The sequence below is a fragment of the Cyprinus carpio genome, chromosome B19, assembly GCF_018340385.1.
Source record: "Cyprinus carpio isolate SPL01 chromosome B19, ASM1834038v1, whole genome shotgun sequence".
Classification (NCBI taxonomy): Eukaryota; Metazoa; Chordata; class Actinopteri; order Cypriniformes; family Cyprinidae; genus Cyprinus; species Cyprinus carpio.
The window spans coordinates 24,841,042-24,859,695 of NC_056615.1; the positions used below are offsets into that span (position 1 = coordinate 24,841,042).

Here is an 18,654-nt window from a genome sequence, read left to right on the forward strand (position 1 = left end):
GTGCTCTCTTGCACTGGTCCTAGTCAGAATTCTAGCAGCTGAATTTTGTACAAACTGTAATTTACTTAGGGTAGCTTTGGAAACTCCAGCCAGCAAAGCATTACAATAATCAATACGTGAAAAAACAAGTGATGATTAACTTTTCAGCCAAAGAGAAAGTCAACATGGGACGTAATAATGCAATGTTTCTAAGATGAAAAAATTATGCTTTGTGTTACACACATTATGGTCAAATGTTAAATTGCCATCAAATATCACTCCCAGATTTTTTAGTTTAGTTTGGAATTGTAAAGCAGAGCCATCTACACTTAAGGTTATGGACTCTGCTTTACGCAACTGATGAGGTGAACCAATAAGCATCACTTAAGTCTTGTCACTGTTTAGACAGAGACAATTTTCAGACATCCATTTTTTTAATCTCAGTAAAACATTGAGAAAGAAGAGACACTGGCATATTGACATCAGGTTTTGAATGTAACCTGAAAAGTGAAAGTTAAGACCAAGTGTTCTTAAAAGTTGGCCAAATGGAAAAATGTAAATACTAAAAAGTAAAGGGCCCAAAACTGATCCCTGGGGAACACCAGAGTGCACCACACCGACCTCAGACTTGCAATCACCCATCACAACAAACTGCTTGCGATCAGAGAGGTAGGACTTAAACCACTTCAATGCAGAATCCGAAACTCTCTAAACGGGTGATTAAAATAGAGTGATCTATAGTATCAAAAGTGGCACTAAGATCAAGAAGAATCAGTATAGATAGACGGCCAGAATCAGAAGCCATTAACAAGTCATTAGTGACCTTAACTAACGCTGTTTCAGTCCTGTGGAGTTAACGGAATCCAGACTGAAGTGGCTCAAAAAGATCATTAGAGGAAAGATGAGAAAGCAGTTGAGAAGCCACTGTTTGTTGTAAAATTTTGGCGAAGAATGGAAGATTAGAGATGGGATGAAAATTATTCAGATTATCAAAGTCCATGTTGTTAGTTTTTGGTACAGGGGTGACAGCAGCAGTTTTAAGTGCTGCTGGCACAACACCGGTGCACGGAGAGTTACTGATAATTCTCAAAATAACAGGAGACAGGGAATCAAAACATGATTTAAAAAGACAAGATGGAATCGGATCAACTCTGGAAGTTGAGGCTTTCAGTTTTGAAACCATATTACAGTACATAGAGACTGGGAGTCATAAATAGCAAAGTTAGAGAAAGAGATACCAGAAAATGCAGAAATATTTAAGGAGGCAGCAGAAGTGTGAGTGGTAACAATGTGGTTACGTATACAGTATATTATCAATTTTGGTGCTTAAAAAAATCCAAAAACATATTACAAAGGAACATTAGAGAGGCTGTGATTTTTAAACAGCTTGTTGACTGAGTTGATTGTTTAGGGTTTCTCTGATTGCTGACAATTATCTGAGAAAAATAAACAGATCTAGCTGACACAATTTCAGCCTTATATTCGAGTAAGCTGTCTTTCCAGGCCTGGTGATGAACAGTTAAACCTCATATGCACCATCTACGCTCCATTTTACGACACAAAGCCTTCATAGCACGCAGATCATCACTGTACCAAGGAGCAGAGCGTGCAAAAGAAACAGATCGTGATTTCAAGGGAGCCAGCGTGTCCAGGCCAGACAAGAGAACAGAATTCAGCACAGAAACATTATCATCCAAATCATCAGATAGAGAATCACTACTTAAAAAAAAAAAAGAGTCAATAAAATAAGAAAAATCAGTGGGCTCAATAGATCTCCACTTGGGATAATTAATGATGCGAGAAGCGGTAGTGTTCATGTCAGGTAATTCCATGTTAAAAAAGACAGCCCGGTGATCAGACAGACCTAAGTCAGAGGTTGTCAACTGAGACACAAATGAAATCACAAGGTCTAAAGTGTGGCCTTTGTCATGCGTAGGATAGTCCACAAGTCGGTCTAATTCAAAGCACTCCAATATGGACAAAAAGTCTTTTGTTATTGTGGAGTCTTTTATATCCATATGGATGTTGAAATCCCCAGGAGAAGAATTCTTTCAAATCTGAGGCAGAGAAAAGACAACATATCTGATAATTCAGATAAAAAGTCTTTATTTGTCTTAGGAGGCCTGTAGACTGTAGCCACTGCAGTAGAGAGGGGCGCAGAAACAAACAAAGAAATAAAAACAAATCATTCAGATTTGGGAACAGCCATGGGACACATGTTGAACTGTTGACTGTGCAACACAATGACACCCCCACCTCTACCAGAAGGACACAGGAGATCAAATAATCCATAGCCAGCAGGAGTCAGTTCATTAAGAAGAAGACCGTCAGATTCTTTGTGCCATGTTTCAGTTAAACAGACAAGGTCCAGCTTTTGTTCTAAAATAATGTCAGATAAAATAACAGCTTTGTTGTTGACAGAGCGTGCGTTAAACAGTGCTGATTTCAGCAGACGCGGGGGAGCAGATGAATCCGATGCAACCTCCACACGCCTGAGTGCTAAGTTATTAAAATGAACCCCTGTAGGTCTAAACAGCAGTCTATGGGGTTTGCGCAGAAATCTCGGATAAGCGACAGGTTTAGATGTTGAGCATAAAAAAACTCTGCCTTGAAGAGCGATGTATGTAACACTTAGGTCGCAGTATTCCAACATGACTGCAGAGAGCACTTATGTCATTCGTCATATCTAAATGTCCGTTCAGGTTCAACAACTGGTGAGCAGTGTACCTGAGAACCATTTGGGGAGGGTCCACACCAACAGCAGTCTCACAGCGGTGTAAGCGGTGTACGTCCTGAGTCAGGCAACAGAAGAGTAAATTCCAGTAAACAGCACTCAGAGATAAAAGCAGTAGTCCAGCATGTGAAGCATGATTCCACATCACAGTAGAATAAAAAGACACAGATAGTCTTCACTGGCTCATAGCCAAAGAAACTACTAAATATAAACGGGAGAGAGGAGCGTCAGCCAAACGCACCAGCGTGCCCTTTCAACAAAATGATGAGACCCATCTACTCACACCTTGTAGCTATGAGAGAGGGGGACACAGGAATATTTCCTGATCATAAATTTATGGGGTTATTTCAAATCAGTCTCGGCCAATGGACTTAAAATACACTGTTTCAGTAGTGACATGAAAAATGCGGGACACATTTTTATACATAAATTTTCATAATTTACAAAGAAAATATCAAATATCAAATATATATATATATATATATATATATATATAAAACAGATACTTTTAAAAACAACAATGGAAAAAAAAATTCAGTTGAACATACATTTTCATAATTTACAAAGAAAATATATTATATATATATGAATAACTTTTAAAAGAATCAAAAAGATACTTTTAAAAAGGACAATGGAAAAAAAATAATAAAAAAAATTATTTCAGTTGAACTTTAGGGGTTAGAGTTCAGGACAGCCGCCTCCCAATTGAAAGTGCCCAATAAATGATGATTTTATATACATTAAGCTTACTGCTATTTTAAATATTATTGTGGGTTTCAATAGATAATAGAAGGATCTTAGTAAACATCTAAGGTTTGAATACTTAAATGCTTTTTAAATGTGTTTTTTGGTTGGGCCATTAGGGTTAGGGTTAGTTAGGCTGTGTGTGTATATAGGCTATTATAAACATAATTCTATACTATTTTGTTTAAACAAGCAAATAAATGTGTGATTTTGTTCATCAATATATATTTTGTTCATCTTTATAATGTACAGTTTGCTAAAGATTTAAAAGTGTTATTAAACCATTAGTGTTTTCAAAGATTAACTTAGGCCCAAAAGGTGGGCTTTAATAACAGCAGAGGTGATCTAAATCATCTAAAATTAAAAATAGCTTGACTGGCTGTAATATCTACGGAGCTTATATCCCTTTAAGAAGCATGACAGATACCTACAGGATCTACCTCACATCCTATCATCACATCCACCGCTCACCTTCCTCCACACTTCCTCTCTCTTTGCAAGTCAACCTGTGAAGAAACAAACTCAGGTAAAGCAGCGCTATTTTAGGCAACGGGAGCTGCTGTAGCGCATCACAGAAGAACAGACAGACATGATGATCCAACCGCCACGCTTCTGTCTACATGAAAGCGGGGGGAGTCCCACAGAGAGCGCCAGTGTGTGTGAACCAGAGGCTGTCAGTGTGCTTCTCGGAGTTTTGGGGAGGCCCTCGCGGAGGAGGAAGAGAACGAAGGATTGAAATGGAGAAATAAGAGAGCGGAGTGGAGTTTAACAGTGAGTTTGGCGAATCCTCCAGAGCCGTTTATCTGTCCATCTGTGTGGAGCTGCAGAGAGTGATGGAGAGATGAGAGCTACATCCACACACACAGGGGACACACACTCACACTGACACGCTTACATACGGTTACGCCTGGATTAAAAATATCCACCGCATCTGGAGCTCTCCAAAATCAGAGAGAGGATAAAAATAGCCCGTCCACAAAAAAACAAACACAATTAATGTACATTTACAACACAGCAGCAGTACGGGGCCGATGTGTTCAAAAGCAGCAAGACAGAACAAAATGGAAAAGGATGCAGAGATCGCAACACATTTTTAGGAGTTTAACTTCTTTAAATTAACATTTTAAATGCATGAATAAACTGAACAACAATTTAAAAAATATATTATTAATTAAAATGTTAAAAAAGATAAAATGATAAAAAAACTAAAAGGTTTCCTAAAAATATTTCTCAAATTAAATTTTTTACAGTATAGAAATGCAAATACATATTTGCCTTTTAGGTTATTTTAGTATCATGGATATATTATTATAGTTATTAATAATGTAAATTATTTTTATATTTTCTGTTTTCATTATAATTGTAAAGTTTTAGTCATTTAATAAGTAAAAAAAAAAATGGGGTGGGTTGTTGTTTTTTTCCAACAATGTGTTTTCCTACAATATGTCTATGAAGTTTGTATTAATTTTTATTCAAATTTTAGGTAGTACCTCAAAATAAACTAACTGAAAATTAGAAATGTTAACTTGGCAACTAGCTGAAATAAAATAAAAAGGACAATCATATTTGGGAGCGGCATCCAAAGGTTTGAAAACTTTTGCTTTTTTTTTTTTTTTCATAAACCAGCACAGTAATCTAAGGAAAATACAAGCAACATGAACATCAAGACTACTTCTACAGTAGCCAAACAGCAATTCAGGAAGCCTACTGAACAAAGTTCTTCATAAGAGGACGGTTCTCTTACATTTAAGCATTTAGCAGACGCTTTTATCCGATGCGACTTATAGTGCATTCAGGCTAACATTTTTTACCTAACATGTGTTCCCTGGGAATCAAACCCACAACCTTTTGCACTGCCCACACAATGCTCTACCACTGAGCCACAGGAACACCTTCTCTTCTGATGTAAACATACTATTAAGAACCTCTTTTACACCCACTAATGTCCAGCAGCAAGAGGTCAGTGCACACTATATGTGAGCATGAAAAACACTCACTGAAATATAAGATTTAAGTCACAGCCAATCCCATCCCTCCATTAGCCGACACAGACGAGTCATTAAAAAACATCAATAGCACAGCAGCCAGACAGCCCATCGCCCCCCGACCTCTTGGCGAGGTCATGTGTGCTGAAGACCACAGCATCAACCGGAGGCCGAGGGATTTCAGCTCCAGCGCTGGCCGCCAGAGACACTTAGCCAACTGCATTCGGTGGCTTTCTTCTGCCGCTAAATCCTAACCTGGCTTTCCATAACCTGCTTCGAAAGACCTTCAGGACATTCAGAAAACACTTTAATTTAGCAGGTCCTTCTGTGAAACCAAAAGACTGGGTTGTAAAGACTAAAACAAAGAGATCAGCATCTCCAGTAGAAAACTCTGTTTAAAAACTCTGCCTGAATCAATGCATTCATTGATTTAAAGCCAAGGTGGTTAAATTTAATAACTTCAGGGACTGCAGCTGCTGGTTAATGCTATGAAATTTGTTTTAGTCAAGTCGGTTACACTGACCTGTTCATGAATGAAATACATCACTGTTAGATTTGGATTATTTATAACAAAGTAAGGATTTGTATACTTAAAATGTATGAATTTCATTGCATTAAATAAAAAAATATCACAACCAATGGCATCTGTGAACAAATGATGGCTTTATGCTTCATTTCCAACAATGACTTTAAACCAACTAAGTGTCAAGGTGATTCATGTTTGATATATCCAAAAAGTGTCCAAATACCATTCGTCTTCATTTTGAACAGTATTTCCATTATTTTAACATTTAAAACCTCTTTTTGGGAAATGTTTTGCTTGAAAAGTGTTTATTTTTTTAATGCACAAAAACCTAAAACCTCAAACTTTACAACACTTCAAATCTCAAACATCAAGACATTAAATCTGTTTTATGAATAAACACAAATGTTGGTTTTAATTAAATATTTATTCAGATTCATATTCTTATTTAAATTGAATGTAAAATTAATATATATAATTAATATATATATATATATATATATATATATATATATATATATATATATATATATATATAGAAAGGATGCATTTAATTCACCAAAAATGACTGTCAAGACATTAATAATGTTTTTTACATGCTGTTCTTTCTATTCTATTCATCAAATAGACTGGAGTAATGATGCTGAAAATTCAGCTTTGATCACAGAAATAAATTACATTTTAATATATATTCACCTAAAAACAGTTATTTTAATAGGTAAAAATATTTCACAATATTACTCTTTTTATTGTAGTTTTCATCTCATAAATGAAGCTATGACAAACGCCAGTCTTCTTTCAAAAACAATCTTATGACCACCAAACATTTGAACAGTTGTGTAGCTGTGAAAGAACATGAACCCAAATAAATGCAATAAAGAATGTTTTGCCCATTGTTTTTTAACTACCGTTGAGCTTGAACATCAGTCAGAAAATGCAAATCTAGTTTAATTTTTGCCTCTTTAATTACTTAAGGGAGTCAAGAAAGTCCAGTAAATGAAGCAAAGAAGAGGCGAGATCAGGATTCAATCACATGTCGAGCTATGTGTGTTAAACACTAGGTCGTGGCTTTTACCCCCCATCAATTATTGATGTTAATGGACAAAAATGCTCCATTTTACCACAAGTCCATCTAGACTCCAGATGGCAGCAGTCAGTTTGATCCGTCACGGCATTACAGTAGCAGATTTAGAGCTGAAAGCAATAAAAACTGGGCTAAAAGTTCAAAAGAAGGCCTAACAGGTGCTGTGCAATTCAATCCCACTTCACTAACAAATATTTAGCCCATTTTATCTTTAATACAGAGTGCAGATAGTCGGGCTGCGTTTAAAATAAGTCCCCCACCGGCATGTTTCAGTGGCTCATTAGTTCAGCATGAAGCGTTTGGTTGGTAATGTCTTAATTTCTGAAGACCCCAGGAGGAGGTTGGAGGCAAGAGGACTAATAAAATCTCACATCCAGTGGGGGTCTCAACCATAATGAGCCCGAGCGCAAAAGTGTGAACTCACCCAGACTGTGAAACGAATAAAACTTCAAGAGGAGGAATAAAATCATTCAAATGAATACGACAAGGCAAAATGAAAAAGATAATATCGGAGAAATTGTGAATTATTTCACGCCCAGGGAACAGATGGCTGAGGTAATAGGTGTTGGTTAAAAAGAGCTTTCATTCCTCTCGAGGCTCAAAGGGAAGTTTGTGAAACTGCAGGGCCTAGATAAATGACAACCCTCTTCCTATTAGAGGTAAAAAGATCTTGATGCAAGCTACAATAAAAAAAACACAAAGAGGAAGAAAAAAGCAGCACCAGATGGAAAAACGTCTAGTTTTGTCTTCCTACATTTGCGTTCTCCCTGTTCTTTAGAAAAAAGTAGTAGTTTTTGAGTGTGTATACTTTTGTGCAAACCATAGACCTATTGACCAGACGTCCGCGGCAAGAAGCCATGTCAGACAAACAAAAAGTTTTGAGCAAATGGCCTATCAGTCCTCAGTGTGCCATTAAAAAAAATAACATTCTCGCTGAGAGAAGCAGCAGGAAAAATGCGTTAAAGAGAAGCGCGGCAAGAAAGAAGGCAGACCTAGATTCCTCAAGAAATAAGACTTATTTTAATATCAACCATGTTTTTTTTTTCTTGTTCACAGTGAAAAAGCTAAACAGCCAAAACATCCCAAGCAGCCTTGTTAAACAACTCATCAGGTCTGGTATGTCAGTCGCTCATTCGGTTTTGTTTACTGTATATGTTGATACCTACAGACTGCAGTCAGTGTCAAAGGCACATTTAATTGAGCTGAACAAAGAAGAAGATGTTATTTCAGAAATTTTTATTGGATGTGACCTAAACTTTAAACAGGAAGGTACATCAAACGAACTGTACTTTCTTCAAAGCATCTTCGTTCGTGTTAAATAAAATATGTCTTCTCTGACTATGTATATAGAGAAAGAGAGTGGGGTCCAAAAGACTGAAGACTGGGATATTTATTTATCTTATTTACCTGGAAATAAAGAGTTTATATGCAAAAAAAAAAAAAAAACATTTGAAATTTTCTTTGCTTTGTTTTCAAAAAGAAAATCTAGTTATGTAAATTATAAAGCACAGTTTTTAATGGCAATACAGCATTCTCAAATTCATGTGAAATGTTTCACTGTTGTTATGCTGGTAATATAATTTCTAAAATGTAAATGCATTTTCAGATTTGATATTTGTAGATATGCATTTATATATAGTATTAGCTAAAATAATATATGTATTTTTATATTATAATGTGAAAATTTCTTTAGTTTAAAATTCATAATTATTTCATTTTTCAACATTTTTGTATAGTTGTTATGCTGATATTATGATAAAAACAATATTTTTAATAATTTATATTTTTAGCTATATATATATATAATTTTTTTTTATTTTTTTTTTTTTACAAAAAGCAAAAAGGAAAATAAATTGGTAATCGAAATCTAAAATGGTATTGTGTTGAGAGACAACAGTATTCTAAAACAGAGCTGTGCTGATAAAGGCATTCTTTCAAAACTCTCCCAAGTCATTTTTGCAATTTCTACTACACCATATCTGTGAAAGCCAGCTTGATAAAAATCTTGGGGACAATTCAGCAAAATTTGCAACAACAGCAGAGAATACATCACAAAAGCCTTTACGTTTGCAAGGCATAAAACCGGATGTGGAAGATCAATGAATGTGAGATTTTCAGTGGCATTGCAGCACTGGCCTGAAGGGATGAGTGACAGTCCTGTCAGCTGGCTCCAAATGCTCTCACACTGGCTGCAGGCCATTCTTATTGTTGAGCGCTGATTGGTCTCAGACTCTTGGACCCTGCTGTATATATAAATGTCAAATCAAATGAATGGCAAGAAGCCAATTTATCTGAATTCACCCTGTGTTTTGTATCCGTAAGGCATGGATAAAATTCACCTGGCAGATGGCCGAATGTGGCATTCCTTGAGAAATTACAATTCCAGTTGTGTAATGTTATTATATTACGACAATCGTCTCAGCATGAGATATTCTTTTGGAAGATCACTCTCTTTTTTTTTTTTCCAATCGATGTCAACCATTGATGTTCCTACCACTGTGTCCTAATCAAACCATAATATAAAGCAATTTCAACGTCTCTTACAACCTACACTCCTAGAAATAAATGTTTTTATGGACCTTTAACACCCATGAGATCTTTCCAATACACAAAATGTTCTTTAGAGTGGAAAAATATTCTTTAAAGAGGAAAATAGTTATTTAGATTCTGTTCTTCACACTAAGAAAAAAATACAAATTGTTCACTAAAAAGTTCATCAGGGAATCAAAAACTTTTACTATTATTATTCAAATTTTTTATTTGTATCGCTAAAAATATTCAAATGTACTATAAAGACATACAACGTGAAGGAATTTCTATTATTAGAAACAATAATTTTGAGCTATTTTCAAGTAATATAGCACAATATGAACACATTCAGTCTGTCAAACAGTGAAATATGTCAAATATGTCGAATAAGCGCAAAACGTTTATATCGTCACATTCATACACATATATAATACCATTCTTTTGATTCTAAACAGCCTTTTTTTATATAAAATGTTGAGTGGTTTCAATCATTGGAAATTACTGTTGGTCGTTTAAAATTTTCTATCATAAAACAGCTGTAAAGTATTCTGTTTCGCTACTTCCATCTTCCCTCATTCTCTTTCACTGTTAACTGATGATTCAATTCACGCTCTGCTTCTGTGAACAGTAAGCCCCGCCTACTTTGATTTCATTGGCCATCTAAGTCAATTTGACGCTGACAAACACCCATGATGAGACACACCAAATATGTACATTTTAAACCTTTTTGTCATCCTAGCAATAAACAGGGCACTATGTAAAGCAGTGCAGCAGATCAGTGTAAGAATTTCAAATATCATAAGATTGGAGTTTGACTGATAGGCAATCTGACCAATCATAACACAGAATCTGACATTTTGTCTGACAAATTAACCAGACAGGAGAACAGACTAATCTCGGTGGACTTGAACTTGAAAAATGTTGCGTATTGATGCAGTTGACACAAGACACCTTCTGATGTTCATTCATGTTTATTTCAAGCCATTACTAGTAATGAGGAAGAGATGATCGGCTATCAGTTTCCTCTTTGTTGTTGTTGTTTTTTTTTTTACTGCGCGAGAACAATGTGTGTTGGGAGAGCACTGTGGCTTGTCGGACGTAGTAGCCTAACAGTAAGTAAGGGGGGTGGGGTCTCAATTTCTAAATTTTGAGGAGGGGTACTTGTCACTCTCAGTGTCTGCAGTTGTTATGGCCCCGCCCCTTTTGGAACTCTTATTTCTAAGAATGTAGTCAGTGTTTTTAGGAAAATAACTTGCATGTTTTTGGCACAAAAGCCGAGGTGAGCGCGTGCATACTCGTGTCCTTGTACAGGAAAGGAACGAGAGAGACTGGAGGTGAGGTGGTGACAGAACAGTGGTAGAGTGTTGTCAAGGCGACAGATGCGGTGCCTGAAGTGGGCCCTCAAGGCTGAGGGTTGGCTCGCTGTGTCTCGCCGGCTCAATGAGAACGAGGACACAACGGGCGGCAGGTTTGTCAAAAGCCATTAGCAAATGGAGGATAACGGGAAAGGGGTGAGATTCCTGTGTGTACATCCTGATGAGGCTACCTCTGGAAACCTTCAGGCACAGCTAGACTGCCAGAGTTTGCTTAGGTATATATTTTCGTTATGTACATGCAACCGTATAAAAGTTTGGAGTCAGTACATTTATTTATTTTATTTTTTAAATAAATTAATGTTCTTTATTTGAAATGCTATTTAAAGAGTGTGTTAAAGAGTCCCACAGTTGTATTATCACAGCTGACAACTATATATATATATATATATATATATATATATATATATATATATATATATATATATATATATATATATATATATTTACAATTTTTATATATAATAGATATGCATCTCTTCCTCTATATATAGTCAGCTTTTTTACTTCTGATTCAATGTTCTTGGAAAAACCTGTTTATTATTTTTGCAAATGTACCTGATTCTATTACACAACAACCACAAATAAAATGCATATTAAAACTTCTACCCAACTGATTCTAAGGGACCATGATGCCATGCTTCAGTTAATTGTGTAACTGTGCGGTTCACTCTCAATCTGACCTCTAATGGAGCACATCTCACCGCTGATCCTGCTCTCAACATGTGACCCACTTTTTAGGATGTGTGCTCGAGGAGTTTAGCCACCCGTTATGCTATCACTGCCACACAAAAAAACACATCAACATCCTTGCAGGATTGCGTTTCGCTTGTCAGTCAGGGGTCAGAATGTAATTTCTGTCGGAGACTAGCTATGTAAGTCGTGCATCATCGTCCTGCTGCATCACAAGAGCTCCTGGAAGACAGAAAAACACACTTGCAGAGAGAAACATTCACAAAACACGAGATGCAGAGAAATATCAAGTCAAGGGATACGCCAGACAAAGCACTTAGAAATCCACCAGTTTTTTTTAATTACAACCAGTATACAAAAATAATGTGACAGGACAATAATGGGACTTGGAATGTACACGCTTTTGTTTCCGCTCCAAATAAACACACCACACAAGTGTTTGTGTTAGCACTAATCACATCTTTGTGATGCTAAAGCATCCTCGTCCTCTAAAACAGACTAAATATCTTACACAATGAAAACAAAAAAGCAGCAAAACAACCGGATGGCGTGGAGGTAATGCAGGGCTGCGTATCAATTAGTAATGCGTTTGCTAGTTCTATAATTTATTTATAGTATTCACAAGTAGCTGATGAGAGGGAACAGGCCATGAAAACACTCGTGGAGTCGTAATTTCGTCTAATGGCTCTGAGTTGCTTTGAGACCAGAAGCAGATGCAAACTCGAGATGCCATTACCCATTTCTGTTGTCAAAAATTAAGAGTAGTGGTTGCGGACAGACTGCGTAATTGCGTGCCAGAAACATTGGTTTGTAACCTGGCAGAGTTCTGCCCGCTGTGGAACCATTTTCAGAGAAGATTAGAGCCCCAGCGGTTCCCATCTCATCTGGAGGAGTCTTTCAGGGATATAAAACCACATGACTGGTGAGGAACGGAGAAACTTGCATGAATCTTGATAATGTCTTTCACTAAACGGGATAATACTGGTGTACGTCAGCGTAATAGTTTCTCACGTAGCTTTTAACTGCGGAGAATAAATCCTGGATGGCCACAGTGTGTGCGGAGAGAGATCTGAGGGCGAATCTCACCAAAATCATGGCCTGCTTCATATTTCAGCCCAACTTCAAAGGGAGAAAATAGTATTATTATTATTATGCTATAAGCCAAACAAATTTCATAGTAATTATTAAAATATTATTTTTTTTTAAAAATAATTATTCAAATATTAATGTAAATAAAATGTAAATAAAAATAAATTACTAAATTAACTCAATTAAAATGTAAACTTTTATACTAATAAAGCATTTACATTTGACTTGAGTTAATTTGGGAGGTGATATATTTTTATTTTGCATTTTGAATAAATATTTAAAAAAATGTAAATAATATTTTGATTAAATAAAATATAATAAACTTAACAGCATTACAGTCAAGACAAAAAATGTTGCCCATTTTCTTTGCCATAATTAAGATATTAAAATAATAAAAATATACATGTATTCAAAATATTAAATAAATAAAAATAAAATCAAAACACAATTGAAGCATTTTACTTAAGTTAATTTTGAAGTGATATTTTACTTTATTTTCAAATGAATTATTTGTCATAATTATTAAATTATTAAAAATATAACTTTTTAAAACTATTCAAAATATAAAATAAAAAAAAATATTTTTACAAAATTAACACAACTAAAAAGTAAACTCTTTACACTATTAAAGCATTTATATTTCACTTGTTCATTTTAAAGTAATATATTTTTTATTTTATATTTTGTATATACATTTAAAAATTAATTATTATTATTATTATTGTTATAAATAAAATTACAGTCAAAGAAAAAAATATTTTGACCAATTCACTTCCAGGACTTTTTTTTAAAAAAAGCACTATTTTTCACATTGTCCAGGCCTGAAAATAACATTTAGAAAATGTCCTTATATTTCCATATTTTCCATGACAAAATGTACAATAAGCTACAATTGTCCTTAAACAAAAAGTACTTTCTTTTTTCTCTTCTTTGAGTCACAGGCATCATATGACCAGGATATGAGCACGAGATTCACCCGCTACAGTCGAGTGTGTGTGTGTGTGTGTGTGTGTATCTTGTCATGTTGAGGGGTGAGTGTGTGCGTCATGTTGTTGAGGGTTGATAGAGCAAAAAGTTGTCAGTGCAAAAAGTGTGCGAACGTCAATCCGTACTGTACTTTCACTGCAGACTGTGTGCCAGTTACTAACTAGTGTGCGTCTGGGAAGCTACATATGCTGAATGCGCAGGATTCCCGCCTGTCTAAATCACCAACTCAAGGCAGCTGAGGTTATTCTCTTGTCTACTCTGGGCTGTTACTGTATACTACATCTGCTTTATATTTAACATCGGCCAGAACTGACCACTACATCTGTTATCTACAGTACTGATAAATATCACTTTTCTCTCACTGGATTTCTTGATAAATACATACATATACAGTATATATATATATATATCTTACACACAGGACACATCACGTCAAGATACACACCATCAACACCTCACAGGATAGCACTGGTTTCCATCCATAGTATTTTAACAAACTAAACAAAAAGAAGAGAGTATAGTTTGTTCTCACAAGTTTTGACAAAGATTTGTTGTAATACAGCAGTTACGTGATGTGATTTGAACCTGTTGCAGTTTTTACACAAAAGACGTCAGGCAGAAGCGATCTGTCCGAGGGTTTTTCATACACAGTGTCACAACCTGACAACACAACACAACATTCAGAGTGAATGAATAATCAGCTCCACAGCTGACGAGTTAATAATGACTTGCCCCATAATGTGGAGCAATTAAGAAGCATCACATGGGGACAATTTGCCGTTGCTCAGGTGGTCTTGTTTTTCTTCTTTTATTAATATTGTTGATTGCAGTCTTTAAGTCTGGCATTAATTTACAATATATAGGATTTCAACATCGCATGAATAGCGGCGAGCCTCCAACCCTAAAAACACATCCCAGAAGGCACTTACATCAACTTATCAAAACATGTGTTTTTGTTTCATATTATTGAGAACATGTGGATAGATGGTATCTTTCATCTCCAAATATTGCCAGGTGAAGTCCAGGTCATATTTCACTCCAAAATAAAAAATCTGCTAAATCCCGTTACATAAAGTTAATGGGGCCTATTTTGCATTATGGCTTTATTAAACACACGCTTTATTGTACTATAATTGCTTCTTAAAATTTAAATCCCCATAATAAAACACAAGATTCTTTATGCAAAATAAAGTTCCTTAATTATTTTCTGATTCTGCAGTAAAATGTGACCCAGTCATATTCTGAGTGAGTTTTGCCCAATTATTTCAGTAATTAATCTATGCAGATAATATGCATTAATATGCAGCCTTGGGATTGTGTGAATGAGAACATGGCATCGCTATGTAACCCTTAACACTAATATTCTATAATAACATTCAGAGAAATTCAACAAAAGATTCTATTAAAACACTAATACTAAAAGTTGTGAAAACTTGATTTGGCAGCATTGCTCTTTCAGTATTCTCAAGTCTCGAACAGCATTTTAAAGTCAAACGTTCAGCACAGTTACTCACAATACATCACAGGGCTCTCTGAATGCATGAATCTGCCTGACATTGACTCCACATTCATACTAAACAGGTGAAGTTAATACCTTTGCTACTGCTAACAGCACAATATTCACTGGCACAACAAGTTCCCTATTTTCTCTCTCCACTTCATTTTTGTCGTCGTTATCAGCCTGAATATTTCAAGGCCTGAGCAGCTCTCAAAAAAGTAGCTTTGCCATCCTTATTTTTCAGTGCAGTGATGCAACTTGAATAGCTTTAGGGAGGGAGGATAAAAATTAACAGCCTTGCAAGTCTGCAGCGTGGGTGAACACTGTAGGCTAGAGTAACAACCGCCTTTACAGTCACTGGGTCCAGATAGTATAATCTCCAAATTACTCATGCTATATCTGCTTTGCTGGATATGCCATTCTGTCTGGGTAGCGTCGCATCGGTGAGTGTGTTGCTCCTTTGTCATTATCGCTCTAACCTCCCTCCACCGAAGGCTCGATGCTGTGAAACCAAGGATGAATGAGTCATGGCTCAAGTAATTTAAAGCACTGCCGAAGCGTTCATACAAGCGGCATGATATTATGCAAAGCACGTGCTCGCCAACAACCCAGAGACAAATGAATCCACATCTGGATGCACATTGTTACACACACATAGTTGTCCGAAATGTCTTTTTTTGTAGTTAAAAAAAAAGTTGGCTTATGTGCGAGGCTTCAAAACAAAGCGTTGAAAGGCTCTAAAGGGACTCGGTAAAGCGAGTGGCCTAATCTTGCTGCCGAACATACGGTGAGAGCGCTTCGCCCCTTGACCTTTTTTCACAGCTGGCAGCGTTTCAACACCGTGGACTCCGTTGAACTGGGCAGCATATGCCGCCTGGCTTATCGCTCCCCGCTGAGGTCCGTAAAGCGCTCCGCCGTCCACATAATCCCACACTCAAAGGCACATCAGTTGTGTTTCTCTCAAGGCCCAGCCTTTGCCGCCAATCTACGATGTGCATTAATCTACTTAATCTGTTTTAGTGAAGATGCAGTAGACTCCAAGCCTATTTCCTCCTGGAAGGATTCATGCTGAAGCTAGTCGTGCTCCTGTCTGCAGTTTTTAGATGTTGCGTTTTATGGTTTTGATATAACTGGATTAATCAGGGGTTGGGAAAAACATGCATCAGCCAAAAATGCACGCGGCTAATGCACAACACTCTTCTGAATTAAACATGGCCCAGAACAAACCGTTCTGCAGAGGTTGACAGGAGAGAACGGAGAAAAAAAAAAAAAACACTATTACGCCTCTGCCTAGAACCCCTCGAGTCATTCAGAAAATTCCTTTAGTGTAACAAGACATCCAATTAATAAACGAGAGCTAAGAAATAGTGGGGGAAAGTTAAAAGCGTTCACAGCTGGAGTCGATCGGTGCCACAGATCAATGATCCAGATGCTGGAGCAAGCGTTGCGTTGCCTGTTTTTGGTTTCATTGACAAAACATCCAGCTGTTCTCGAAGACAACATTCCCGGGATTTGATAAAAGAAGCCTGTGGTATGCAACCTGGGAGAGCGGCCTTAGCTTCTAGGTCACAGCTTGCTGCGCCACTCGTGCGATGTAGCATTGACAATCCTGTATGCTTAATCACAAGGCTTTCTTTTCACTTCAAAAAGCTTACTTGATATTGTGCTGATGGGAGTGAATCAACCACGAAAGATGGATTCTGGCTAGAATGGGCGTTAACAAGTTACAGTTACACAACAACCAATTAACTCTTATTTTTAGTCAGTATTATGCATTAAAAGTACACATTGTGAGGAGAGTAGCATTAATTTGTGTTTTCGGTTTGATAATTAGTGCTTTTGTCTACAGATGTGACATTAACTGTTCTGTTCCGCTCCTCAGATGGCAAGTTTCCGTCTTTTTGTTTTAAAAGGTCAAGTAAATATCAGTCAGGTGTATTATCTTCTTCCTCTAGACGTAAATGGCAGTCCGGGAGATGATGGACCCGTCTCGCTGGGACTCCATGTCATCGTCCAGATAAGGTGTGCACTCGTCTTCGTGCCGGTGGATTTGGTAGCTGGGCGGCAGTCCTCTGAAATGGTCATACCTTTCGTCCTCTTCTTCATCCTCCAGGCTGTCGTTGAGAGCGTCAAACTTCCTGCGCTCAGCATCGTTCATCTCGCCGCTCAGCAGGATGTCATGGGCAGTTGGCGTGCTTCCGGTCATGCGCGGGAACTCATTGCATTTCTCCGTCAGGGCACCTGGCTCGCTTTCACGGTACGTGTAGATCGGCCCATTGTTGTTGGCTCCCGCGCCGTTCTTACTAGCTTTCTTGCCTCCAAAAAGACGGGTTTTGTTGCCATAAGCGCCCTGCTCACCATCGCCCGAATATCCGTGCTGATGGCGGCGACTTCTAATCACTAACACCGCGACCAATGCGCTGACCAAAACGAGCGCCAAGAAGCTTCCCAGAATGGCTCCGGCCACCATGCCAGCACTGGACGGGTCTTCAGTCGACTCTGCAGAGGAGGGGAGGGGCACAAATGAGGAAGTTTCTGCCTGGTGGTGGTAGCTATTCTTCACCATAGATGATGGTGGTGGTGGTGTACGATTTGGTTCAGTTTAGACTGTGAAATGGTTTTTGGCTGCCCCCAGTTCCCAGCTACAAGTCCTATGGTGTGAGCCAAGTTTGCCGGATCCGCTTTTGGGTCTCGGTTCGAGAAAACAACACAACTGTCCTTTCCTTCTATGCTCGGGAGCTGACCAGGTGAATTACACGACACAAGTGGAGAGTTAAAAAGAGAAACACACAGATGGAGAAAGGATGTAAAGATTATGTTAAAGTATGGTCATGCAAAGAGGAAGAAACGTAAGTTACACCATGAATACGGTCCTCCAGCTAACATCAGCTAATTGGTCAGCTTGCGGATTCCCACCAAATTCCCGGGAATGTGTCCAAGTCACAAACACTGAAGGAACACCTGCTTCAGAAAGGATTAGCCCCATTTCATGCTGCATACAGCCTGCATGGAGTGCGCTGCTGAGACAGCGTGCACAGGAAGTATTGTCTATATTCATATACATATATAGTGGTGGTGAAGTGGTGGTAATTATTTTTACAGTCTGATTTAATCAAAAATTTTCTGACCAAGTCTGTCTGTACAACTTAAAGAACAGTAATTGTGCTTTGCAAGTCCACTGCATTGAATTTGGTTACATTACTGTATTATACATGTCAATATATTATAAAATGCTGGTCCTACAGCTAACCTTATAAATACACAAAGCGACAGAATTATGGAAAAGTGCACGAGTTTGAGGTTTTGTAAGAAGTTAAATTGATTAAAAATACCAGCTCACTGATTTAAATAACAGTTAGACTTTAACATATTCTGAAAAAAACTTAATGGTGCTTTTCGGTGCAAAACTCCTTTCTACAATGCAAAGGTGTTGTAG

The 18,654-nt window shown here is 37.3% G+C and overlaps 1 protein-coding gene across 2 annotated transcripts in view; it reads right to left on the bottom strand.

The window, feature by feature from the left end:
• Positions 1-18,654, bottom strand: part of LOC109063162 (nectin-2-like) — a 147,697-nt gene that overhangs the window by 40,179 nt on the left and 88,864 nt on the right. Inside the window, exon 7 of one of the 2 annotated variants that reach the window (XM_042745258.1) lies at positions 14,423-17,717. The exons of the other annotated variant lie outside the window; for it this stretch is intronic. Coding sequence (XP_042601192.1) covers positions 17,170-17,717 — 548 coding nt within the window. The 3' untranslated portion in view covers positions 14,423-17,169. Of the gene's footprint in view, positions 1-14,422; positions 17,718-18,654 lie in introns of those variants that run through there. 2 annotated transcript variants of the gene reach the window in all.